This window comes from Synchiropus splendidus, chromosome 3 (genome assembly GCF_027744825.2).
Source record: "Synchiropus splendidus isolate RoL2022-P1 chromosome 3, RoL_Sspl_1.0, whole genome shotgun sequence".
In the NCBI taxonomy this organism is placed as follows: Eukaryota; Metazoa; Chordata; class Actinopteri; order Syngnathiformes; family Callionymidae; genus Synchiropus; species Synchiropus splendidus.
In genome coordinates, this window is record NC_071336.1 from 31,331,818 (window position 1) to 31,356,008 (window position 24,191).

Sequence of the window (24,191 nt, forward strand, 5' to 3'; positions counted from 1 at the left end):
AGGAAGGACGGGACAGTGCTGAGAGAACCATTGAGCTCACAGACAACAAGGCGGAGTGAGTCCGACCCTCCTGACAGGTTCCCCCGAGGGAGGCCCCAGCAGAGGTGGGGTGTTTTAACTGCTGCTGACAACATGAGATCACGAGCAGAACTGCAGGCTTTAAAACAACCTCGCGCTATGACTCCGCTTTCCAAAGAGGGATACGTTTGTACCCTCACCCTCTACTATGAAACTCTCAGGGATACTTTATCTTCTCTTTCGAGAATTCACCTGGTCTGTCACCTTTTATATTTCATAATGTCAGTGAAAAAAACTTTCCTTCGAGGACAAACACACAGTGTTTAAAAAAAAATTGAGCCATTTTGGTTCAGTCTGAGCCTGAAGACAAGTGGACATGAGGGTCAGGATCGCCATCGCATTCACCCAATGTGTTAGATAAATTGAAATATCTGAGGAACAGGACACTTATGTCATCAACAAGCAACATATTCTCCAGACCAGGTTCATTCACAAGGTCCCTATTTTTGTTGGCAGCGTGTGGTAAACGTTTCAATGTTTATTTGAAGTGTGATTTACTCACTAAACACCAAAACTGAAATGGTTTACTGATGTCATCAGATGGTGGCGCCACACACACACACACATATCTCTCAGCTCAGTTTTTGTGTGATCACACTACATGTAAAAATGTGTATGAAAACAATTCATTGAAAAATGAAGCAGGGATGTCAGTGACATCAAGTATGCACACACCAGACTAGCAAGTTCAAAGGTCGTCCCTACACTCCTGAACAAGCTGAATTACAGTATTATTCCCACTGAGGAAATTCTGGTAGTGATATATCCATCCAAATGACTGACTGCTTCTGGTTATAATGATGGGGATGACACACTGTTGTTCATGATTGTGTACTACTACAGTGACGTGTAAAGAAGTAGAGATGACTTTTGACCTTCACAAGTCCGTTCATCATTCATTGCTTGTGACACAGGCATACGACTTCACTCTTCCATTTTTTTTCAATCATTGTCACATCAGAATGCCGCGAAAATCTGTCCGTTTGTCATGTTATGCCCCTCGACCTGAACAGGAAACTTCGTGGTCACCCACAAGACAACCCAGTTTGTGTACCAGGCCATGACAAGTCTTTTTGAGGAGGTCCATACCGTCAAAATGTGAGGCGCTGATACTCATCTTTCCCCATAGATGTGACCCAGTGCAGTGAGAGCTGAGACTGATGGTGTTAATCCAGATAAGAGCCAAAACCCTGAGGAGTGACACACTTTAATGTATAAAACAAAATTAAAAAGGCAGTTGATGGCTTTGACTTATTTCCAGTCGATTCTTGAATGTCTTCACAAGACAACATGGCTCAAATCTCTTCTTTAAAAAAAGCAAAAAAAAGACAAATAATAAAAAAATGCATTTCCGTTAGATGTGTGTCGTATAAATATTGTTTTGGCGTCCTGTACGTTCTTCCCCCTCAGATACAACTCAGCGTTCATGTCGTCCAAAATTGAGTCAGAGGGAAGGCACACAGTCATGAGTCAACAGCTGCTCTTTAAAAGACCTCTTCTGCTTCTCTTAAAAAAGCTAAAATGTCAGGAGCAGAGTGAAGTGAGAGTGCGCTCTCTAGGTGCTGTTAGCCTGCTCCTGTTCGAACAGCGCCATGGCCAGATGCGAGCGCGAGCCCAGCCCCTCCAGGTTGCTGAGGACGCAGCGGTGGTAGATGTCTTCGCTGAAGCGCGGGTTGCATGTTCGTCGCACGTACTTCTGGATCAGCGCCGGCTCCACCGCCCTGAACACGTGTAAACCAGAGTAGCGCACAAATATGTCATACACGTCCATGCTCTCCAGCATCTCCTCGTTGTCCAGGATGTCCGCAGCCATCTTGGTCCTGGCCGTCATGTAGTCAGCGTTGTAGAAACACGCTTCGTCAAAGACGCGGCGATCGAAGTGGCCGTCTCGTAGCGACTCGGACGTGAAGGAGGCCGAGGCGGCCGAGGGCTGCTGGTCCCGATAGATGACGGCCGGATTGTACTCCTGGAAGTGGATGGGGAAGAAGACCTGCCAGTTGGTGATGGCGTTCATTCGGCAGCGGTTCAGGAAGTCAGCGTTGACCTCTGTCCACACGCTGGCCAGGAAGAAGAGCGTATCCACCGGGTGCTTCTTCGAGATGATGTCCATCAGCTTCACCTGCGACGGAACCTCCGTCTTGACACTGATCCATGGGATCTTCACGTCTCCGTAGCGCTTCTCCACCTCGCCGATCATGGCCTTGACGCCGGCGAATACATCCGTCTGACTCACTCGTTGAGCATCAAAAGGGTCGTAGATGAACAAGAAGGTCAGTAAAACGTTGTCGTGAGTGTCCAAAGTGTCCATCACGTACATGTCCAGGAAATTCCCCACAAAGTCCTGGTCCTGCGCCGTGACCGGCAGAATCACTTGCACGCGCGTGGCCTCGGTGACATAAGGCATCGGGATGATCTCGACCGCGCTCAGAGGTCGAAGAAGATGGACGCGTTTGGCAATGACCTGGCTGTGGCCTTTCTGCGTGTAGGCCTCTAATGCCAGGTCTAACACGTACTCCATTCCCCGCGTGGGGTCGAAACGCCGGTATCCATTCAGCAGGCGCCGTTTTCGGAAGCGGAGCTGAGGCTGGTAGCGCTCGTTGAGACGCTCCACCGCGATCTCCAAGACGGTGCTGATGTCGGCACGGTCGGCGCCACGCATCTCACACTTGGGCGCGCTGTCGACGCACGTGTAAATATGCTCTTCAGTGAAGTACTCCCAGTTGATGACCTCGAATCGGGTTTTGGGTTTAAAAGGAGGGTTAATTCCGATCGGCCACGTGACACCAGCTTTACCTTCAGGGGTCAAGTCGCTCAGGTTGTTGATCTGCATCTGAAGACAAGAAGAACAGCGGTTACACAACTATGACTTGGGTGGGCAATAATTCTACACACCTAAGACAGAAGAAAACACACACACGATGAAAGTGTTTTTGAAAAAATAAATTCACCTTCCATCAACAGCAACATGTTCAGTCACTCAACCAAAAGCATTTAACTCATGCAGACACTAAATGTCTCACAAAACATTTTTGCAGTTTGTTTCCCATTTTTTTGAGCAGTTTCCTCTTACTCGCACCTTGTGGTTGCCATGGTGATTCAGGAAGCCCCAAATAATTAGATAACGCTGAAGAGTCTAATAGAGTTATGGCTGCCACAAAGTTTACCTTTTCAGTCAAAACTGTTCAGTAATATAAATAATATCATCATATTGAATCAGCCCAGCTACGTTCACACCACCGTACCGCATTTGTGGCAGCAGGGTCGGAGCTTCTGTCTGTTTCCAGTGACATGGAGTTGAAAAATGTGAGTCACAGCGCGCTAACCAGTATGAGCTCAGATTTAATGGGGATATGTGCTGAGAGGGAAAATTCATCAGCAAGGAGAATGGACAAACACTCAACACTCAAACGTAACGGTTCAGATGAATTAAATACGAGTTTTTCAGATTTAGACCTGATCAGCAACCAAGAATTAAAACTGTCCCCAGTGGGGCCAACAATTCTATGATGAGTCGTATCCAACCCAGTCACACAAAGGGCCACACTTTTAAACACAAGCTAGTTTTCGGATTGAACACAATCTTTACCGTTATCAAAGTACAACATCTAAATGAAGCACCATAACAGTACTGAGAGTCACAAATACTATTGTTATCTTTACATACGTAAAGCACAGAAAATGCTGAAGCTTGAAACACAAACTAATATTCACTTAACCTTTTATCCAATTCCCATCTGTGCCAACTGTCCTGAGTTTGGAAGTCTCCTTCCAGACGGTGGAAAAGAGTGTAATCTTCTTGGATCACAATGTTAACATGCACAGTAGGTGATCTAAGATAAGCTTTCATTTAGTAATTATATTTTCAACAAACCCTTTCAAGCACTTGTGGGCCACATTAAATGATTTAGCAGGCCCGATTCAGCCCCCAGGCCTTGAGTTTGATGCATTTACAATGCATTTTTCAGTGACCTCAATCTGGATCCTGAACAACACTGAAACTTTCATCGCCTCAAACAGAATGAAAGTTTCCCAACAACAGAAACTCCTCCGTGGGGTATCAATTATTTCACCGTGGCCTGAAGAGAACAAACGGATTCACACAGGGTTTCACTCCGCAGATGCTCTCTGTGTATTTTTGTCTTGTTTATGTGATTCAAAGTGTTGCTGACCTGCAGCTGCTGGATCTGCAGATAAGTCCAATCCAGCTCGATCTGGCTGAAGCACTTGTGCAGGCGATACATCAGATTTGGTTCCGACACCGGATGCACGGTGAAGGCGTTTTTAAACTGCGCGCTGTCTTCTCGCTCTGGATCTGCGTTCTTCCCCAGCTCAAAATAGCGATACGTCACCTCCTGTGTGCAAATACAAGAAAAAATGTCTTCATAAAGAAAAGTCTGAAGAAGATCCTGTGTAGCAGCTTTACCTGATGGACCTCCACACAGCTGAGGCCCAGGAAGTCAATGATGCAGCGGCCCAGCCACTCGTCGGGCCTCACACTGAGGATGTCGTTGCGACACGAGTCCAGATGCGGCTGCAGGCGAGCCAGAAGGCTACGAGACAGCAGGTAGCCATAGCCGCCATGACAGTAGCGCGCCTTCTCCTCCCCGCCGATGAACTCCTCCGCTCGGCCCATGTACAAGTCCTGGCCCGCGCTCAGGTGCCCCACCAGTTCTGACAGCCGCTCAGCCTGCATGTACGTGTCGTCCTGCGCCAGCAGGAACCAGTCGTAGTCGGAGCCGTAGTGCTGGTGCAGGTGACGCACCGTCTCGTACATCAGCCAGACGGGCCGGTCGTCGCCATGGGCAACCACAGTCATGCCGTGAGGCACCTTGGGGCTGCGCAGGCCCGTGAAGAAGAAGGTGCGGTGGAAGTGGTGCGCGACGGTCCGGTTGACTGCAACGGCCAGCGTGTTGAGGGTGGCCCTCGAAGTTAGGACGCCCACCAGGAGGCGCTCTCTGATGCCCAGCTCTGTGTGGATGTAGCGAGTCCTGCGAAAATTAGGTTTGAAGAAAATAGTGGGCGACCACAACGAGAACATTAGAATACTGGATTACATACTAATATTTGTACATTAAAATACAATCAGCAGCAGTGCAACAATTATGCAGGGATTTAGATTCTTTTTCATCTCCATTATTCTTGGCCCGACACGTTTGCTCCTCTCCATGTGTCCAAACCATCTGTACCTGTATCTCCAAACGTCTCCCTCTGATACGCTCATTTCTTATCTTGTCCTTGCCTGTTACGTCAAATGACAAACTCGGTATCTTTATCCTTGACTCTTCAAACTCTGACTCCTGGGTCTCTAAACCAGCCACATGAAGGTCAGTCAGCTCCATTTCAATTCTCATAAAACCTAGTTTAACCATAACAATTCTTCGTTTGCCTCAAAACACACCTTTTGTTCTCCTCAGACACACGTTTTCCCATCTCTCATCAAACTCCCCCCATCATTGTTGACATATCTGATCCTTCTTCTTCTTTTCCTTTCAGCTTCTCCCTTCAGGGGTGGCCACAGCGGATCATCTTCCTCCATCTCACCCTGTCCTCTGCTTCCTCTTCTCTCAAACCTACAGACCTCATGTCCTCCTTCACCACCTCCATCAATCTCCTCTTTGGCCTTCCTCTCCACCTTCTGCCTCGCAGTTCCAACCTCAACATCTTCATCTCCCAATGTACTGGCTCTCTCTCTCCTCTGTACATGTCCAAACCATCTCCATCTAGCCTCTCTGACTTGGTCTCCTAAACACCTGAGCACATGTGCTGTCCCTCTGATCCCATCCATCCTGGAGAGAGAACCTCGGCATCTTCATCTCTGCTACCTCCAGCTCTGCCTCCCGTCTTTAATACATATACATCTAGTCCCTGCTTGCAAAAAAAAAAACATCTTGTAAAACGGCTAGCTTGAATACTGCAATCTCCATCGCACATGATCGTGACATGATCTTGTGTTGTGCTCGATCTAACACTACATGGTTTCACAAGTAGACAGGACTTATCAGGGAGCTTGAATCGCAAATTTGTGCATTGGTAAATTAATGTTGGTGACATTGTGGAAGTCACCATGAAGGATCTGATGTCTCACAGGATTAATGTAGCTACAAACTAAAACACTGACTGAAGTTCATATATTTAAATGTGTTAAATGAAAATGTTTACCTCTTGTTTTGAATTCTAAAAGGCAAACAACACCAAAAACCTTCAGTGTCTGAACTGTTAAGAGCAGACTCTGGGTACCAACCTGAGGACTTTCTTATGCGGCTTGTTGGGGTCTTTGTGGTAGGGGATTATTCGCGGCTGGAAGTCTTCCTGCGAGGCTCCGTCCCTGTGGTCCCTCTGCGCGTCCCCTCTTCCCATGTACATGTTCCCCTTCCCCATCTCATCCCTGCAGGAGTCCTCCGAGGCTCCCTGAGTCCAGGACACCATGAGCAGGCTGAGACTGCAGCCCAGAGACAGCCCCAGGATCAGGGGCAAGGCAGGCCTGAACAGGGCCAAGAATGACGAGAGGCGCATCTCTAGCTCGGGAGCAACTACTGCGAGGGTACAGAAACTACACGCACTGGCGTCTCAATAATGACATTTGCACGTCTTTCACCGCCCCCACCTTTAACCACACGGGGTTCAGCCACTACAGCAAGGGTCTCGAAGATTATATAAACATTTATCAGTCCTCTTTTCGGGTCTTATCCAAGCTTTATAGCTTTCCGGGAGGAAAAAAAACATTTAATTAGCTCCGTTATTTAGATTAGCATTAGCGCTAATAGTCGAATTGCTTGGCACTAAACATCCGTTTATGAACATAACCATTGCCTTCATCAATGTAAGATAAAACATCTACTGCCGTAACGAAGTATTTTTCTTGATATTACTGAGAAAGTGGATGCGACTCAAGCTAGTAGCGGTTAGCATCAGTCGCCGTCCTCAGTGCTCGTGCGCAGCTTTGTGAAGCTACATCACACGCGCTCCGTTCGTGGCTGTCCGACCATAGTCCGCCGTTTGTTTGCTCCCAAAATCGCCGGGGTTGGCGGTGTTGGCCATTCGTCGCGTCGCCGTCGTAGCCGACCTCCCGGAAACACCGAGTGCCAACACTTCAACACGGACACCGGGGCGCCTCAGCATCTCCTCCTCTACGGAACCCCGGCAGGTACAAAATAGCTCCGGCCACTCTCTCGAACCTTGTAATAATCCTAATAATCATGGCTGTCATACAGCGTTGATATGAGAAGGACTGAATGCCGTGCTTTGGTACATGATGCATGAATGAACAAAACTACTACTGCTACTAATATAACACTACCACTCCTCCTCCTCCTCCTACTACTAATATACTACTACTACCACTACTACTACTACTAATAATAATAATAATAATAACAATAATAATAATAATGATAATAATAATAAAGGACTTAGTTTTGCATGACGCTAAATAAATAAATACCGCCAGACTACATCAAACAATATTTCCTTTGTGGATTCAACCCATTTTAAAGAAGAGAGTGCAGGCAGGGTGGAATAGGAGGAGACGACTGCGGTGTTGCTGCAAGAGTCGAATAGAAACTTCACAGGCCACGATTAAGGACGTGCACAGATGGACTCCTTAGTGATGCTCGAGCACCAGCCCTTTTTCCAGCATGAGAGAAGTGCCCCAGCTGGAGCCCATTTTTCTGCATTCTTAAATTGTTGTGAACAAAAGTTCCACAGTGTCATGTTCTCACCACTAAGCCATAATAAAGTGGCATGTTATTGAGCTCTAAAGTTTGACGTCCACCATGTATATTTGTCACAATATAGATGGTTATTTCAATGACAAAATGGACCCAACAACAACAATAAAAATATTTTTTGTGATTTGTGCCTTTGTTTGATTTTGCTTATGTTTGACTGGTGCTATATATACAACTTTAAATGGGCCTATCCCTTGGGAACTTAAGGTTGCCAATTAACATCTGGTGTTTTTTTATGTAATATGCTTAACCATGAGCTAATTTGAAATATGAAACTCAATAACAGAGCCAGTTTGAGGGCTTTTCACGACCAAACAATACATTGGGGAATTAAAATAATATTCTTTGCTTGTGTTGCTGATGAACATTCCTTTCATGGTGTCACTGTAATTCAACATCAAAGGACTGAAGTAATGTATCTGGTAAAAAAAATCAAAGTAAATGCTTTATCTGTGATTTAGATTGGAAACTTTATAAAAGTGTACAATTAGCAGAAGTTAATGGTGGTGTTGGGTTCATTTATTTAGGTTGACGTTACAGTTGCCGTCGGTGAAATAAAGAGGCCAAGAAAGTGTCAAGTTTCGCTCCACTGCAGTCTCAGCGGAAAGGGCGTGGTTGTCCTTTGTCCCCGCCCACTTGTCCATATATGGTCCGTCTGGCGGTGCGCAAGGCGGCTACATCCACCCGGCAAAATTCGGCACGAGATCTCGGTGTGCTTCCCGGTCTCGATAACGAAGGTAAGGTCGCCTTCTGCCGTGTCTGACATTCGCATATATGCCAGACGATGAGCTCTGCTGTGCCATACCCGTGACACCGGCTTGTTTTGAGACTGTAATTTAAGATTAGAAGCCACGTTAGCATCGGCTAGCTCGGCCTTGTGAGAGCCAGCGCAGGCCTGCCTTTTGTAGCGGAGCTAGCTTAGCCTCGGCTAGCCGCCTTTACACCATTTAAATCTGCGTGTTCTTTGAATGACATGCGATTTCAGCATCACGGGCCTGTTCCATAAATACCCCCACACCTGTGTTGGCTACCTTCGGGTGCGGTCACGTGTTGTTTGGTTTATCCGAGTGCAGCTGCTGCGAGTGGCTAACAGCGGAGCTAACTAGCCGGCTAGTCTGAAAACGTGCGTGCCATTAAACGGCGCTTCGTTCTCTACAACGAGGAACGCCGCATCGTGATATCCGCTTTAGCTTCCGAGCCACCTCAATCGGTTAAACATTGATGTTGATCTCCTGTTATTCGCTGCGATTCAAAGCCAGTTATGTAATGATGCCGTAACCGTGGGAACACATGTGAGGCTCGCGTTTATTTACCACGGCAATGTCGTCGGATCTCGGTGCTTAAATAGAAACTCTCTCTGGTTGCAGTAGCCTTCTACAACCATGCCATCCGACTTGGCCAAGAAGAAGGCAGCGAAGAAAAAGGAGGCGGCCAAGGCCCGCCAGCGGACCAAGAAGCCCGAGGAGGCGAATGGGGAGAGCGAGCAGCCCGAGAGCCACCAGAACGGAGCCGACACTAACGGTAAGGATTGAGTCATCCTCAGTGGTGCGAGGAGGAAGCCTTGTTGTGGGCTTAGCCTCACTGTTGACGTGTGAGGTTTGTCTGTAAATATGCGCCAAGTTTGTGTAACATTGATTCATCAAGTCTGTGATTTTGTTATCCATATTTATTGGTTCAAAGTACAGTGGTACCTGGGTTCTCGACCACAATCCGTTCCAGACGGCCGTTCGAGAAGTGTTTTTTTTCCCCCGAAATCTGAATGGATTTTTCCCATTACAATGAATGGAAAAAGAAATGATGCGTTCCTAACCTTAAAATAGTCTTTTGTAGGAGTGAATGTAGAGTGTCTGCTGCAGGTGGCTGTTCCTCTATGTGTGTGGCCGCTTCATGTGGGAGGGGTTGCCGAGTGAGTGAGGTCTCTCCAGAAGTGAAGAGGTGCCCGGTGCGTGTCCAGCTCTGAATGTGCGCTTCTGTGCAGTTTGGCTGTGACAAAGTCATAAACCAAGTCACGCTCTGTCCCAGACTGGCCTCATCCCTGTCCCAGCTCCAGCCCACAACAGGACATCAAACCCTGGAGTGAGCGCTCCAGCACCTCCCCTGTGACCCTCTACCACGGTCCAGTGTGGAGACAGGAAAGGTTTTACACCTCAATATGAAGAAGAAACAGTCAGTTAATGTAGCTAACGGGACACGTCTGCATACAGAGGCTGCGTTATACACAATAACAAAGCGCCTCGTGGCTCAGCTGATCGGTCCGCGCACATTATGGTTTTCCCCGGCTTTTTTCGGGGGCGTTCGAGTTCAGGATTTTCGTTTGAAATCTCGATCTCCGTTTTGTTCGAATGCCGGGACGTTCGAAAACCTAGGTACCACTGTAATTTAAACCCTTATGAACAACATGGTTCAGAAGTGATGCAATATTAATATTTTAACAGTTAAAAAGGGGCAGATGCACTAAGCAATTCTGCCAATGAATTTATTTTTTTGTTTTATTTTGGTGTGCAACTTATGTTATAGATTATTCCGGTGCTTTCTCTATTTCAATAATGTTGGAAAACGCGTTCATTACTTTCCTGGTTAACAGTGAGGGTTTAATAACTTTATTTTTCCTTATTTAATTGTATTATTCTTATACTATTTTGCTACTTTTGTTGTTGATTATGTACGGATGATTCAATTCAGTCCTCTGCAAAACACTCCTTGGTTATGTCCTGTAAGTTTGTTCTAAATGGGTTTTGTCTAGAATTAATTTTTTTTTAAATTATTAAAAACTAATGTCGTGACATCATTGTTGTCTCTATCAACTTGCTATTTTAGTGACTTTTTTTTGTAAATGGTCTTCTAATAGTTTTGAGTGTGCACAAGTTCAGCTCCTAGTGAACAGCTGTTGACGTCAAATCGTGCCACATTCCTCCAGGTGTTGCCAGCTTGACCAAAGAGCTGGATGAATTTGAGCTGCAAAAGACAGAAGCCCGGGCGGTGACCGGCGTCTTGGCCTCACACCCCAACAGCACAGACGTCCACATCAGCAGCCTGTCGCTCACCTTCCACGGCCAGGAACTTCTCTCAGACACAAGTCTGGAGCTGAACTCCGGCAGGCGCTATGGCCTCATCGGTCTCAACGGCACAGGTGGGGCTTGAACCTGCAACACTCGCGAAACTCTCTTTGAATGTTGCCTGAAGTGATTTTTGTTTTGTCCCCCAGGCAAGTCCATGCTGTTGTCGGCCATTGGCCACCGTGAAATTCCCATTCCAGAGCACATAGACATCTACCACTTGACTCGGGAGATGGCACCCAGCGAGAAGACGGCTCTGCAGTGTGTCATGGAGGTGGATGAGGAGAGGATCATGCTGGAGAAGGAGGCAGAGAGGCTCGCTCATGAAGACGGTGAGCCATTTTAAAAGAGGCATTATTTTTAGCCGAATCGATTTGACGTGAAAGCTGACGCCTTTCATGTGCAGCCGAGTGCGAGAAGCTGATGGATCTGTACGAGCGTCTGGAGGAGCTGGACGCCGACAAGGCCTCAGTGCGAGCCTCCCGGATCCTTCATGGTTTGGGTTTCACCGCTGCCATGCAGAACAAGATGCTCAAAGACTTCAGTGGAGGCTGGAGGATGCGCGTGGCTCTGGCCAGGTGAAGAAGAATGTCTTCCCCCCGCCGCAGTCCTGTTTTTAACCTCGTCACTTTCTGTGTTCCTCACAGAGCGTTGTTCATCAAGCCCTTCATGCTGCTGCTGGATGAGCCGACGAACCACTTGGATCTGGACGCCTGTGTGTGGTTAGAGGAGGAACTCAAATCGTACGTCGGACGCAGGGAGTTTCCTCGCGCTTCCGTGCCGCTCACTCTTCCTCTTCCTCAGGTTCAAGCGGATCCTGGTCCTCATCTCACATTCGCAGGACTTCCTGAACGGCGTGTGCACCAACATCATCCACCTGCACCAGAGGAAGCTCAAATATTACACGGTGAGGCTCGACAGCTGCGGCTGAGTCGGTGGAGCCGGGGTCAACGGCATCTAAAAAAAAAAAGTCCAGGGATGACGGTGCAACTCTATTTTTGTGCCGCAGGGTAACTACGACCAGTATGTGAAGACCAGAGAGGAGCTGGAGGAGAACCAGATGAAGCGCTTCAACTGGGAACAGGACCAGATCGCACACATGAAGGCAAGTGAAGTGGACAGGGTGTCTGTAGAATGGTGGGTCAGGATCACCCAGTGTCAACAAGAGGCGCTTCATGAGTCCAGAATGCACATCCATGAGTCAATGGGGAGTATAAACTGGGTTGATCTGTTTAGCACTGATGTTGTTGGTTCTGAAATTTGGATCAGAACTTAAAAAAAAAGTGATTTTAAAAAAAGACGTTTATATGGAACACCAGAAGAGTGAAATGATCATTATCTTGAAGCGTCATCTCACACCTCCCATTGACGTCACACCGAACGCGGGTGTGTAACTTGGACTCTGGTCTCTTGCTCCTGCAGAACTACATCGCCAGGTTCGGTCACGGCTCTGCCAAGCTGGCCCGTCAGGCTCAGAGCAAAGAGAAGACGCTGCAGAAGATGGTGGCGTCGGGACTGACTGAGCGTGTTGTGAATGACAAGGTAACGGTCGGTGGCGGCGGCTTGGTCCCGACTCTGCCGGTCAACTAACACCAGCCTCTTCCTCTGCAGACTCTGTCATTTTATTTTCCTCCCTGTGGGAAGATTCCTCCTCCTGTTATCATGGTTCAGAATGTGAGCTTCAGATACAGCGACGCCACGGTGAGCACTTCTCACAGCGGAACCCTTTTTGTTTGAGGATGATCGCTGATGTGTTTGTCGTTCCCACAGCCGCACATATACAAAAACCTGGAGTTTGGTATCGACTTGGACACCAGAGTAGCTCTGGTGGGGCCCAACGGAGCGGGAAAGTCCACCCTGCTGAAGCTGCTGATGGGAGAAGTAGGTGGCAACGTCATGGTTGATGTTTGAGCTGGTTATTGATGCTCATCTTTCCTCCTCCAGCTTCTCCCCACCGACGGCATGATCCGCAAACATTCTCACGTCAAGATCGGAAGGTATCACCAGGTAAGGCTCGCGCCCACCCGCTTTTCTTCAGGTGTGATCGTGCGCTCAATGTTCGCCACCGTCTTGTTCCAGCATCTGACGGAGCAGCTGGAGCTGGACTTGTCGCCGCTGGAGTACATGATGAAGTGTTTCCCTGAGATCAAGGAGAAGGAGGAGATGAGGAAGATCATCGGGCGCTACGGTCTCACCGGAAAACAGCAGGTTTGGGATGATGCCGTCTGAAGACGGTCCCCGAGCTTCCTCTGCAGTGCTCATCCTCTCTCTTTCCCCCGCAGGTCAGTCCCATCAGGAACCTGTCCGACGGGCAGAAGTGCCGGGTCTGCTTCGCTTGGCTGGCCTGGCAGAACCCGCACATGTTGTTCCTGGATGAGCCGACCAATCACTTGGACATCGAGACCATCGACGCACTGGCAGAAGCCATCAACGAGTTTGACGGCGGGATGATGCTGGTCAGCCACGACTTCAGGCTCATTCAGCAGGTGCGGACACATGTGTGTGACTCAGTCTGTGTATGAATGTGAGCATTAGCGTGACCATGCTAGCTAGCTGGACCAAGTTGGCTTTGGCACGTCTCCAGTTTTTCTTCACTGAACTGGTACTGAACCCCTCCAGGATCATGTCTCAGTCAGAAGACTCAATGTGCCACATTGAGCTTCAAACAAGGGTTCTCACTTGATGTGAAGGAAGACATCACATGCTAGCAGCATAGTGTTCCACAGTGATGATTTCAGGAGCTCGCTGCAGTTAAAAACACCCGACTGTTGGTGTCCTGTAACAGGACAGGTGACCTGTCTAGTTTGAAAACGGCATCTAAATGTCTCCTTCCTTCCTCCAGGTGGCGCAAGAGATCTGGGTATGCGAGAACCAGACCATCACCAAATGGAAGAGGGACATCTTGGCATACAAGGAACACTTGAAATCGAAGATCGAGAAGCAAGCGCACGACATCTAGAACTCGACTACTGAAGGGGCTCTCGTCATGGTCGTACTGTAACTTCACCTCCTCACATCAGGCTGCTCTCCGATTGGCTGACACGGCATCCTCTGCACATTCCGGACGCCCCTGGGATGTGCCGTCATCATAGGAACTTTTATTTTGGCCACAGTTTTACCCTCCAGCAGCTTTTAGGTCATATCTGTTTTATGATATTTAAAAGTTGACACGTGCCCCTCCTCCAGTGTAAACGAGCATCTGCCTTTATTTAACAGTGTAATGCAATAAAGGTTTGTCTGACGAACGACAAGCGCGGGAGTCTCTGTACCTCAGTGTTTTATTGAAAAATCAAGCTTTTGGGAAAATAAAATTGTGTACATCTCTGTAAACAAGAGAAACTTTGGATTGTTAGTAACACGGTTGCATAGATCTGCTGCTCAAAACGTCACACGCAAGACTGAACAGTCGATTGTCTAAAGTACGACGCTCATGGAGAACTGTTCGGGACAGGCCGTCTCCTTCCCTTCACTCTTGAATCCTGACATCAGGAACCACAACCTTCAGTTAAACTATGCTACAGATGTGAATTCAGACTTTTTATCATCTATTTTATCTTTCAGTTAAGGATTTATACTTTAAAATGTTAGCTTTAGGACTGGGAACTATTGTTGCTACGTGGATGCCCCAGGTTATATGAGTCAGCGCCTCATGCTTTGGACAAAAAAAGTGTGGAAACCTGAGCACAGAACACCTGAACGGGAAATGTTTTAGAAAAATAAAACTATCAGATTATACAAGCGTTGATGTCTGGGCAAATTTAAATAAAAAAATAAAATCTGACAAGAAAAAAACGGTTCAAGAGATTTTGGATCCTAAAATAAACAGAACAGTGTTGTCTTCAGAGTTGAGTGAATGGCCCTCCCCGACACTCACTACCAGTCTACTGACACACTCCGGTCACTACTTCTCACGGTCCCCTTAAGACTCCAGGTGAGGTCCAGCCTTGACGTGAAACAAGATAAAGCTTGAGGATGTGAAAGGTTCAGCTGCTGCTCACTCCAGTTAGTGTCATCATGTTGAATAAGGAACAGTCGTGATTGGCCGTCCTGCTGCCTCTATGCCTCTCCTTCTGAGCTTCAACAATAGAAAGGCCTGTTCTGTCCTGAACCAAGAAAAACGCTGTTTTTTTGCCAAAAATATCAAAAAGAAAACAGACCTGAGATCATTAGTGGGTCCTTCAGAAACACAAGTGAGCGACTGAGTGCAACAAGCTTCTGCACACCTCATGATCATTAGTGACACAAGCAAGGAGCACGGTGGGGGAGGTGGTCACTTGGATTAAATACTCCGGTTCTACACATGTAAACACGATCACCGCCACCCGTTGAAACACGAGGTCTGGTTCTGGCTCCTGCAGACTGAACTGGGGTCAACAGTGCAAGCTTGGGAGGCGCTGCAGTCCCAGGCCAGCCGACGCGGACTGACCTGCTTTCACTGCTCCTCCCACTCCTCGTCCGACACCTGCTCCCGGGGAATCACGCGGGTGACAGAGGCCCGGACGTTGCAGAGGTTAGCGCAGCCCATGAGGCTGGTGATGCCGCTCAGGGTGATGCCGGTGCTGTCCAGACTCACGTAGGCCAGATGCATGCGCTTCAGATACTTCAGACCTGTGCGGAGGATCACGATGATTTCAGGAGGAAGTGGAGAAGGAGGAGGAAGAAACAGCAACTCACTGTTGTTGGTGATGCGTGTGTGGTTGAGGTTGACCTTCTGCAGCTGAGTGCAGTGGATCAGACCCATGCGGAACACTGAGTCTCCCACCTGGGTGCTCGCCAGTCCCAGCACCTGAAACACATCACGCTGGTGTCAGCGGAGGTTCTGCTGCTCGGTGAGAGTCAGGGGATCCAACCTCCAGGTGCGGCAGACAGATGATGAGTTCGGCTACGCCCCGGCTGCCGACCGACGTCCGGTCCAAACCCAACTCCTGCAGCTCCACCAAACAGCGCAGCGATGGAAGCCCGGCGTCTGTCACCAGAGTGTTGATGAGCCAAAGCCTCTTCAACCTGACGGGACACACACACACACAGAGCGGTCAAGGCTGGGGCACGTGAAGGCACGAGGAAGCGTTAGTCAGACCTGGTCAAGGAGCTGAGCTGCTGGACTCCATGGTCCGTGACCTTGGTGTAGTCTGTCAGGTCCAGTTCGGACAGAAGGCTCAGTCTGGAGAGGAAGGAGATCCCGAGGTCGGTAACGGCGTGGCGCCCCGGGAGGACCAGCTGATGCAGACGAAGACCTGCGAGAAGAGCCTCATTTACCTTGTGCACGACTCAAAATATCAACGGCAAAAGATTCCATCACAAAACATCCCAAATCTGTGGTTTCCTGATTGACACTGCTGCCATCTAGTGGTCATTGAAGCACGAACGTTAGCCCGGCAGACACCGATCTGACTTTCGAGTTGGACTAAGATACAAACACAATTAACAGCTTAAGTAACCTGTGATCTTGTACCTGAGACGATCTCCAACACCTGGTTGCCATCAGGAACTGGGATGCCTGCCAGGTTGAGGTGGGACAGTGTAGGATGGTTGGCCAGTCGTCTGAGAGAGTCCTCCGTCACTTTGGTCCCATCGAGGATGAGCGTCTGTAGACATGGCAGCTCCGCCGGCGCCGACACATCCTGGATCTGCACATGAAAATAGTCTAGTCATTCTGTCGGATCTTTGAGGAAAAGTAGGTTGCAGTCCAGAGCTGAGTCAGACTTGGCCTCAGTTAGACAAGAAAACAGATTCAGGTCCAAGTTTGAGCAGGAGACAGAGACAAGGAAAGGACCTCATTGCATCGTCAACACAACCCGGATCACTGGTGATCAGTTTGAAGCAAGTTGGACGAGTCATGACCATGTGACTAGGCAACAGATTAGTGGATGAAAACACACAGATACCTTTGTGTGTCTAAGGCTGAGCAGCCGCAGCTGCGGCACACACTTGGGCAGCACTGCCAGCGTGGCCTCTGTTATGGCCGTCTGGTTCAGGCTCAGCTGAGTCAAGCAAGACGGAGCCGACTGCAGGAACAGAACCATCCCAGCGTCTGTGACTTTGGTCTGGTCCAGAGACAGGAAGCACAGGTTCTTCAAACCTGGAGGAGATCATGATCACGTTGTTGATCCAACTGGTAATCCATGCACTTTCAGGAGCAGGGGATTCCTAGATAGAAACCAGCATCCCACCTGTGATGTGCTGCAGACACGAGTCAGTCAGTTTGCTACAGGCGGCCAAGTTCAGGTGCTGCAGCTTCACCAAAGATGACAGGATGGACAGACCTGAGTCTGGAGAGGAAAGGAAGGAGGAATATTAGAATTTTGTTTCTGTTCAAACTTTTGACATTATTTATGAAAGGATTTAGCTAGTACATTACTTTCTGATGATTTTTCCATTCATTTCATTGTAAATCTCTGCACATAGTTTTTGAAAATGACACTTCGATTGCCATTCTATTTTACAAAAATGGTTTGTTAAACATATTATGTACATACATATATACCTTTTTCAAGTCGACAGGTGAAGTTACAGGATGCAAAGACAAAGAACTTGGAGGATTTGAAGTAATTAGGCTCAACTGTGCAGGGCCATGGAGAGTGTGAGAAAGAGGTGAAGAAGCGGGTGCAGGCAGGGTGGAATCATTGGAGGAAAGTGTCAGGTGTGAGGTGTGACAAAAGGGTGTCGGCAAGGATGAAAGGGAAAGTGTCCAAAAGGGTGGTGAGGTCAGCAGTGTTGTATGGTTTGGAAACAGTGGCACTGAGGAAAAGACAGGAGGCAGAGCTGGAGGTAGCAGAGATGAAGATGCTGAGCTTCTCTCTGGGAGTGAGCAGGATGATGATAGGATCAGAGGGACAGAACATGTGTTCAGGTGTTTAGGAGACAAAGTCAGAGAAGCTAGATGGAGATGGTTTGGACATGTACAGAGGAGAGAGAGCCAGTACATTGGTAGATGAAGATGTTGAGGTTGGAACTGCCAGGCAGAAGGTGGAGAGGAAGGCCACAGAGGAGATTGATGGAGGTGGTGAAGGAGGACATGAGGTTTGTAGGTTTGAGAGAAGAGGAAGCAGAGGACAGGGGGAGATGGAGGAGGATGATCCACTGTGGCCACCCCTGAAGGGAGAAGCTCAAAGAAAAAGAAGAAGAGTCTTTCTTTTTCAAGATAATCTGGTCTGCTATTAGAAGAAGCCCGGTATAATTCGCATTCTACCTCTCTCCCAGACAGAAAGTGGATTCAACATTGGCAGCAAACCAAGAGAGGTATTTATCTGTGATTACCGGTGATGAGCGGCGAGCAGAGCAGACTCAGGTGCTTGAGGGAGGTGAAGGCTCGTAGCTGCCGCAGCAGCTCGTTGGTGGAGTAGGGGTAGCAGTCCAGGACCAGCTTCTGCAGCTGACAGCCGAAGAAGAGCTCCAGCGTTCGTGGCCGCAGGAGCCTCTCTCGGGTCATGTGGTCCAGCAGAAGCTCGGCCAGCTGTGGGGTCAGACCCGCCAGGCTGCTGCTGTACTGCATGCTGGGAGCTGCAGGAACACTTCAATCAATAGGACAGAAGGTTCCGGGACCAGCGGCAGCTGTCTCACCAGTCATGAGTTGGACCGTTGCGCGGGTGGCCAAGGCACACAGCGAGCCGACAGCGGCGTTTCTGAAGGGTCGTTTCGGAGGCAGGGGCTCCTCCTGGGAGGGACTGGCGTCCTCTCGCTGGGCAGCTTGTTGGAAGCGGCCGACGGCAGCCAGTCCTGCTGCTACAGGGGCCACTTGCATTCCTGCCTCGTCCGGCTCCACCTGGTCATCTTCTGCTGCCTCCCTGACACACAACTTATAATTTAGCTTGGGTGGACAAGTCTGTGAAAAGTGTCTCACTATGTTCTGTTACCAGGAAACGAAAAAAGGTAGAGTAGGCAACACAAAATATACCCAGTTTTTAATGTTGCTGTATATAGAGACTCTTTATCGTAAACAGACAGTGGATGAATACATTGAAGTTACTGCTCTACAGTGGTTCAACTACGGGCTATTAAACACAAGAAACACCATTCGGGATACATACACATCAGTATCATAGCCAGGTGAGCCTTTCGACGAAATACTCATTTATAAGAGTCACAGATAGTTGGTGCGCTAGTACACAACTGAAGTGCTGTTAGTCATGCTGAGATACCTGAGCCGGTTGCCATGTTCTGGCCAGTGATGCCTGGACCGTAGTCCTCCGCGGGGTCTCTCTGGGAAGTCATGCAGCCTTGGCATTCCTGCATAAAAAAAAAAAGTTCTCTGCCTTGCTCTGCAGAAACCACCTGAGATGTTGCTTTCAAAGGTTTCATCTGAGTTTCTTTCTAACCTTCATAGATAAGAGCAAGGGAAAAGTTCAGGAAACTCCTGAGATGAAGAAAAGTATCCATGAATTTTGGTATGATTTTGTATTTTGGTACTGACTTCTCTAAATCACTTCAATAAATCTATCAAAATAAACCTTGAATAATCCAAAAAATTATTTCAAAAACAATTCTCTCTTTGCTGGCATGCTTTGCTGATCTAATTGTTTTTTCCCTCAACGCCACAAAAAGCAGCAATTTCTGCCAATTAAAGCCTTAAATTTGCCTTTATCATGGTCCAAATCAAATAATTCTATAATTAACCTGCTATTCCAATGGGACTGCCAAGGCACAGCAGAATGCGTGTGGCAACAAAGGCAACATTGGGAGGGAAACGTGTCCCCACAACATGTGCTCCCATCCAGAAACGTCACCCTCTTATTCTCTCATTGACTTCACTGGTGCTCAGGGCTCCTCTGGATATCAAACTTATGGTTGCAGTCAAAATAGTAGGAAATCCTGGTGCTGGATCTTTTGTGCGGCTCAACAATTATAGAGCAGTTGGATTCAGGACAAAACAGTGAGTGAAAACAGTGTGACGGCCATAAACATACCGTTCAGTAAATTTGGAGGCTCTTCCTCTTCCTCCTCACTATCAGAGAGGACTACTTGCAGCGACCCCTCACGTGGGGTGGGAACTAGTCTCTGTCCCCGCCCTGCGGAAAACAACCAGATGCATCACCTGCTGCTGAATTTTGAATGAATAAAAGTGTAAGTGAGGTTCTCTGTGTGTATCTAGGTCAGTTTTGACTTGACAAACTCATTTACCCCAGTGGTGAGATGCTCTAGCGATGGGAGGAGCTCCAGGAATCCCTGCCATATTCACTGCCTCCTCCCACACCTCGTTGGGTAGAGGTGGTGGTGGTAACACAGCAGGCTCGGGGTCTCCAGCCTCCTCCTGAGGGGGGGCTTGTGGCTGAGGTAGGACAAGACTGGGGGGGATCTCCCTCTCTATCACAGGCGGCTCCGCAGGACTTGGCGGATCCTGCGGCGTTTCAGGTGGAGTGGTCTGAATGCAAAGGGCAGCGTTCGGGGTAAGTCCCAGAGAACGCAGCGAGCAGGCAAGCTCCGCCTCGCCAAAGCGTTTCCGTGGGAACCCCTGGAGGAGCGAGAAGGAGGGCAGGGATGGGTAACGCCCGCTGATGTGCTCCACCACAGCGCGCAGGGGGGCGTCAGCCGGGAACCGTTCACGCATGGACTCACCGGTGGGCAATCGAATCTTAATTTCAAAAATAAATATATTTACACCTCCTGCTGAATAACAACGACCACGTCACTGTACTGTTTGCTCACCATGAGGATGCAGTTATTATCCACATTAGTCTGGACTGTTCCTCCAAGTCTGTGACCCTGGTCGGACTGAGAAGGTGCCTCTGCAGCCGCGCAAGTCTGCTTCTTCTCTTGAAGGCTTCTTCTATCTTCAGCAATCCGCTTCAGAACCAGCTCACGCTCCTGTCGGCCCACCAACACACTCTCACACTTTTCAATCGACAAACCTCTGCCGCCTACTGACCATCAGACTGACCTGCTTCTTCCTGTTTCTCTCTGCTCGGGCCTCCTGAGCCACACGCTGCCTCTGCTGCTCCTCGAAGTCGCTCTTGTCCAGCTTCATGCGGGACTCGACGGGTGGAAGATCTGAAGAAGACGTTGAACAGGACTGAGGCGGTCCCAGCATGGACGAGGTGCCTGCTGTCAAAAGACAACACCATTTGTACACATAGACACATACTGTACCTAGTAGCGATGAGTGGCCAGTGACATAAACTGACTGTTGTGTACAGGCTCCTCAGCAAAAATGTGATAGGTGAATCCCTCACCAAGGCTTTTAGATGTAAGGGGGTGTCGTTCAAAGGTCAAATGCTTGTCTAGATAGAAAGTTGTCCCACACGTAACATGAAAATTTCAGCCCAGTACAGTTCAATTCTGATACCCAAATTCATATGGATCCTGTGTCCAAGTGTCCTGTGACACATACCTGTCCACGACAAACTACATTGTCCATCAAGACTTGTCTTGGAGTTTTTAAGGAATGGTACACTATGCTCGATACACTATATAACATGAAACTCAATTGTGACTCTGAGCACTGATCTAGAATACAGCTGCATCTACATGAACCAGTTTAACCCCTACCTCATTCAACATACAGCACTATTTGTTTACATCGACGTATACTGCAAGTAAATCCTTGTTGACTGTACTGTATCGACGACCATGAACTATGCATGGCATGACGTCATCAACAAATCACAGGTTAATCTTGAGTATGCGCATTTTTCAAGTGTTGTAAAAAAATTATTTGTTGTCAATAACAAAAAAAATGCAAAAATAGGTCATCAGAAAGCAGCAGCACAGACACACAGTCACCTGGCTACATGCAATTCTTGTTCATGGGCTTGTCAATATTTGCATAAATACTTAATATGTGACTCAAAAATGTAATCTATCATTAAAAATGCACACATACCAAGTATAAAAAATAAAAAAAAATCAATTGAAGAATGAAGTTGAGAAAGCACGGCTATCAAGTACATAAACAAGACTGTGAGGAGGATCCTGACCAGCAAAGGTCATCCTTCATTACCATACTGCTTTAATGATAAAAACTATAACCACACTTGCTAATGCTGCAGATATCCCACGACAATGGTGCATGTAATCCAGTTTCACTGTTTTACAAGTTCAGCCCTAAAACACATGGCACCTTACCTTTGCAGTCACCTGACATATGTGAATCAGAGGTGCTTGTGTCTTTGGGAGGGTTGAATGCAGCTATTGCAGTTTGAGTGGGCTGTGCAGGTTGTGGGTTCAACAACGTGTGGCGAGGACTTTGACCCTGTAGCAACCTGTTGATGAGAAGCACAACTATTGAACAACTTGAATTTGTGGGATACAAAGAAAGGTTTGTGACACGTCGTCTTACCACTCTGCTGCATCCATGACAGAAAAATGTCCTGCTTGTATGGCACTCTGAATCTGCTCTTCCGTAAAGCCCATTTCAGCCAGGGTGAGGAACAACTCCCCAATGGTCTGGAAATAACAATGAGTGTTTAATCTTAAATGTCGAGGGTGAAATGTTTAATCAATGGAAGGTATAGGCAATTAACTTTACTTAAGTGCTGCAATGCAAACTGTGAGGATTGTCTGGGGCCATCGAGCCAAAAGAACAAGTCTTTAACAGCATCATAAAACAACAAATAAAACCGACAAAATAAGTAAAAAAAAGCTCTTATGCCAAAATTTGACATGCTTTAAATATGTTGACTGTTGATTTTATATAAAGATTCTTGATATAATTCATAGAATCACTTTATTACCACATTATATAGTTTATTGCAGTGACATTAAATATGTAATTGAACATTTTATGTTTGGCATAACTAGCACTAGATGTGGGGAAGGAAAATAGACAAATAGAATTCATTATTTATTTAAAAAAATGTCAAATTTCTTTCATCATTTCCGTCTGACTTCAAGACGGTGGCATGTGGCCCCTGGGCCATACATTGTTCATGTATGACCTGAGGTCATATGGATTGCACATGACTGTCAGAAAGACGGCGAAAGTCATTTAACTGAAATGGACTTTAAACTCTCTTATAAATTACAAGCGTTGCTTGAAAGACTAAAACATGGCCACCATTGCACCAGACGCATCGCATTACTTCAACTTGACTGCAAAAGGCTCCAGAGAAACATTGAAAGGCACAGTTAAGGGGTGAAGTCTTTGGCCAATAAGCAAAGGTCCTGTCATGAGAGCTATGGTTTACCATAGCGAGTCAGAGGGCCCATGACAGGCAGGTAGTTATGAGACTCGAAGGTCACGTCAGACATACACGACCATAGTCATTTTGGACACGACTACACCGCACAAGTAGAGAAGAGAGAAGTTCACGGAGCCAGGAGATTCATTGCTTCTCTCTGTAGAAACAAGTGAATGGGGAAAGACTAAAACCAAACGTCAGCAATAACAATTGGTTTTAGTCTTTGTTAGCAATATGAGGCGTCTCCATCGCAGACAATAACAGTGTAATTAACATTGTATCAACACGTCATAAACGTCACGTTGCGCTCCAACTGACAGTCTGTGATACCATCTAATTCATCTTAAAACACTGTCACGGAGATATAAAACCCTTCACTAGAGTGGGTGCCTAAACTAAGCAGCTGGTCAGGATACGCGACCACAACAAACTGTGGCACTGTCGTAATATAGCTCAGGTTTAGCCTATGCTAATGAGCATGCTGCTCTGTCTAGCACGTATTTTGCTCTTAGAATATTTGATAGGCGACAACCATCTTACCGACGAAACGGGGGAATCCATGTCGTGGTCCCAATATGTATCATGCAAGGATGTCATTCAAATAGGAGAGTAAATAGTGGCTTTGTTGACTTCCGGAGTGGCTCTGGCTCCGCTAGCCTGCTAAGCTAGCGGTGTCCACCTCCCCCTCTGGCTTGGCAGGGCGATAACAAACGTCGATGCTGCGCACTAAAGGTCGAGACACTGCACTACACTCTTTTGCCGAAAGTGTCAATCAATTTATTGAAAAAGCCTTCAAGTAGTGTAAAATTGGCTCTAAGTTATAATAAGTAAGTAAATAGCATTAAATAATTTTGTTCCACGATCATTCGACTAATGCCATCTTAAAACAGAAAGCTACATTATAAAGCTTCTTGAAAATATTTTGTCATAAATATGTGTAATAAGGGAACTTTAGCAATAAAGTCGATACGAGTCATTGATGACAAATCAAAGCAGTATTAAAAATAAATAAATAAATACATAAAATAATGATTAATACGTTAGATATAACAAATAAATACGGTAGAAATAAAATATGTTCTACCGTATTTAAATTATAATCAATATTTAAGACACAGATTAACAGGTGCACACGCAGTTGCTTCTAGACACCAGTAGGGGTCAGAAATAACATTGATAATCCGATATTTGCCGGATATTTATTATTATTACCAGTT

At 47.2% G+C, this 24,191-nt stretch overlaps 3 protein-coding genes across 5 annotated transcripts; 1 reads left to right on the plus strand and 2 right to left on the minus strand.

Moving 5' to 3' along the window:
* Nucleotides 1-3: 3 nt before the first annotated feature.
* Nucleotides 4-8,304, minus strand: chpf2 (chondroitin polymerizing factor 2). Its single transcript, XM_053860518.1, has 4 exons — nucleotides 6,320-8,304; nucleotides 4,502-5,066; nucleotides 4,248-4,430; nucleotides 4-2,908 (listed from the first exon to the last, which is right to left on the minus strand). Exons 1-4 carry the CDS (start codon nucleotides 6,589-6,591, stop codon nucleotides 1,634-1,636), a joined length of 2,295 nt encoding a protein of 764 aa, XP_053716493.1. The 5' UTR covers nucleotides 6,592-8,304; the 3' UTR covers nucleotides 4-1,633.
* Nucleotides 8,305-8,321: 17 nt separating this feature from the next.
* On the plus strand, nucleotides 8,322-14,106 carry abcf2b (ATP-binding cassette, sub-family F (GCN20), member 2b). Of its 2 annotated transcripts, none has more exons than XM_053860519.1 (15): nucleotides 8,322-8,542; nucleotides 9,173-9,326; nucleotides 10,723-10,935; nucleotides 11,011-11,193; nucleotides 11,268-11,439; nucleotides 11,509-11,604; nucleotides 11,666-11,768; nucleotides 11,871-11,966; nucleotides 12,284-12,403; nucleotides 12,473-12,562; nucleotides 12,632-12,742; nucleotides 12,806-12,868; nucleotides 12,941-13,069; nucleotides 13,144-13,347; nucleotides 13,704-14,106. In XM_053860519.1, the coding sequence occupies exons 2-15, from the start codon at nucleotides 9,188-9,190 to the stop codon at nucleotides 13,818-13,820; spliced, it is 1,836 nt and encodes a 611-aa protein (XP_053716494.1). In that variant the 5' UTR covers nucleotides 8,322-8,542; nucleotides 9,173-9,187; the 3' UTR covers nucleotides 13,821-14,106. The 2 variants fall into 2 exon arrangements, with proteins under 2 accessions (XP_053716494.1, XP_053716495.1); XM_053860520.1 differs by having other exon boundaries at nucleotides 9,176-9,326.
* Nucleotides 13,383-23,859, minus strand: si:ch73-173p19.1 (uncharacterized). 2 transcript variants are annotated; one of them, XM_053860517.1, is made up of 17 exons: nucleotides 23,515-23,859; nucleotides 22,134-22,240; nucleotides 21,920-22,056; nucleotides 20,736-20,896; nucleotides 20,504-20,662; nucleotides 19,979-20,429; nucleotides 19,765-19,866; nucleotides 19,000-19,087; nucleotides 18,422-18,645; nucleotides 18,119-18,361; nucleotides 17,032-17,130; nucleotides 16,747-16,940; nucleotides 16,314-16,488; nucleotides 15,939-16,095; nucleotides 15,712-15,865; nucleotides 15,536-15,647; nucleotides 13,383-15,469 (listed from the first exon to the last, which is right to left on the minus strand). In XM_053860517.1, exons 1-17 carry the CDS (start codon nucleotides 23,569-23,571, stop codon nucleotides 15,294-15,296), a joined length of 2,796 nt encoding a protein of 931 aa, XP_053716492.1. In that variant the 5' UTR covers nucleotides 23,572-23,859; the 3' UTR covers nucleotides 13,383-15,293. The 2 variants fall into 2 exon arrangements, with proteins under 2 accessions (XP_053716492.1, XP_053716491.1); XM_053860516.1 differs by having other exon boundaries at nucleotides 13,386-15,469; nucleotides 20,736-20,899.
* Nucleotides 23,860-24,191: the final 332 nt, after the last annotated feature.

Coding starts and splice junctions, on each gene's coding strand:
- chpf2 (XM_053860518.1), bottom strand. CDS start 6,591: ATGCGCCTCTCGTCATTCTTGGCCCTGTTCAGGCCTGCCTTGCCCCTG. Junction 4,431..4,501: donor GCTGTGTGGAGGTCCATCAG/GTAAAGCTGCTA, acceptor ATTTGCACACAG/GAGGTGACGTATCGCTATTT. Junction 2,909..4,247: donor TGCAGATCCAGCAGCTGCAG/GTCAGCAACACT, acceptor TCTTGTCTTCAG/ATGCAGATCAACAACCTGAG.
- abcf2b (XM_053860519.1), top strand. CDS start 9,188: ATGCCATCCGACTTGGCCAAGAAGAAGGCAGCGAAGAAAAAGGAGGCG. Junction 11,194..11,267: donor GAGGCTCGCTCATGAAGACG/GTGAGCCATTTT, acceptor TTTCATGTGCAG/CCGAGTGCGAGAAGCTGATG. Junction 12,743..12,805: donor TGAAGCTGCTGATGGGAGAA/GTAGGTGGCAAC, acceptor TTCCTCCTCCAG/CTTCTCCCCACCGACGGCAT.
- si:ch73-173p19.1 (XM_053860516.1), bottom strand. CDS start 23,571: ATGACATCCTTGCATGATACATATTGGGACCACGACATGGATTCCCCC. Junction 19,088..19,764: donor GCCTCCAAATTTACTGAACG/GTATGTTTATGG, acceptor TTTTTTATGCAG/GAATGCCAAGGCTGCATGAC. Junction 18,362..18,421: donor AACGGTCCAACTCATGACTG/GTGAGACAGCTG, acceptor GTGTTCCTGCAG/CTCCCAGCATGCAGTACAGC.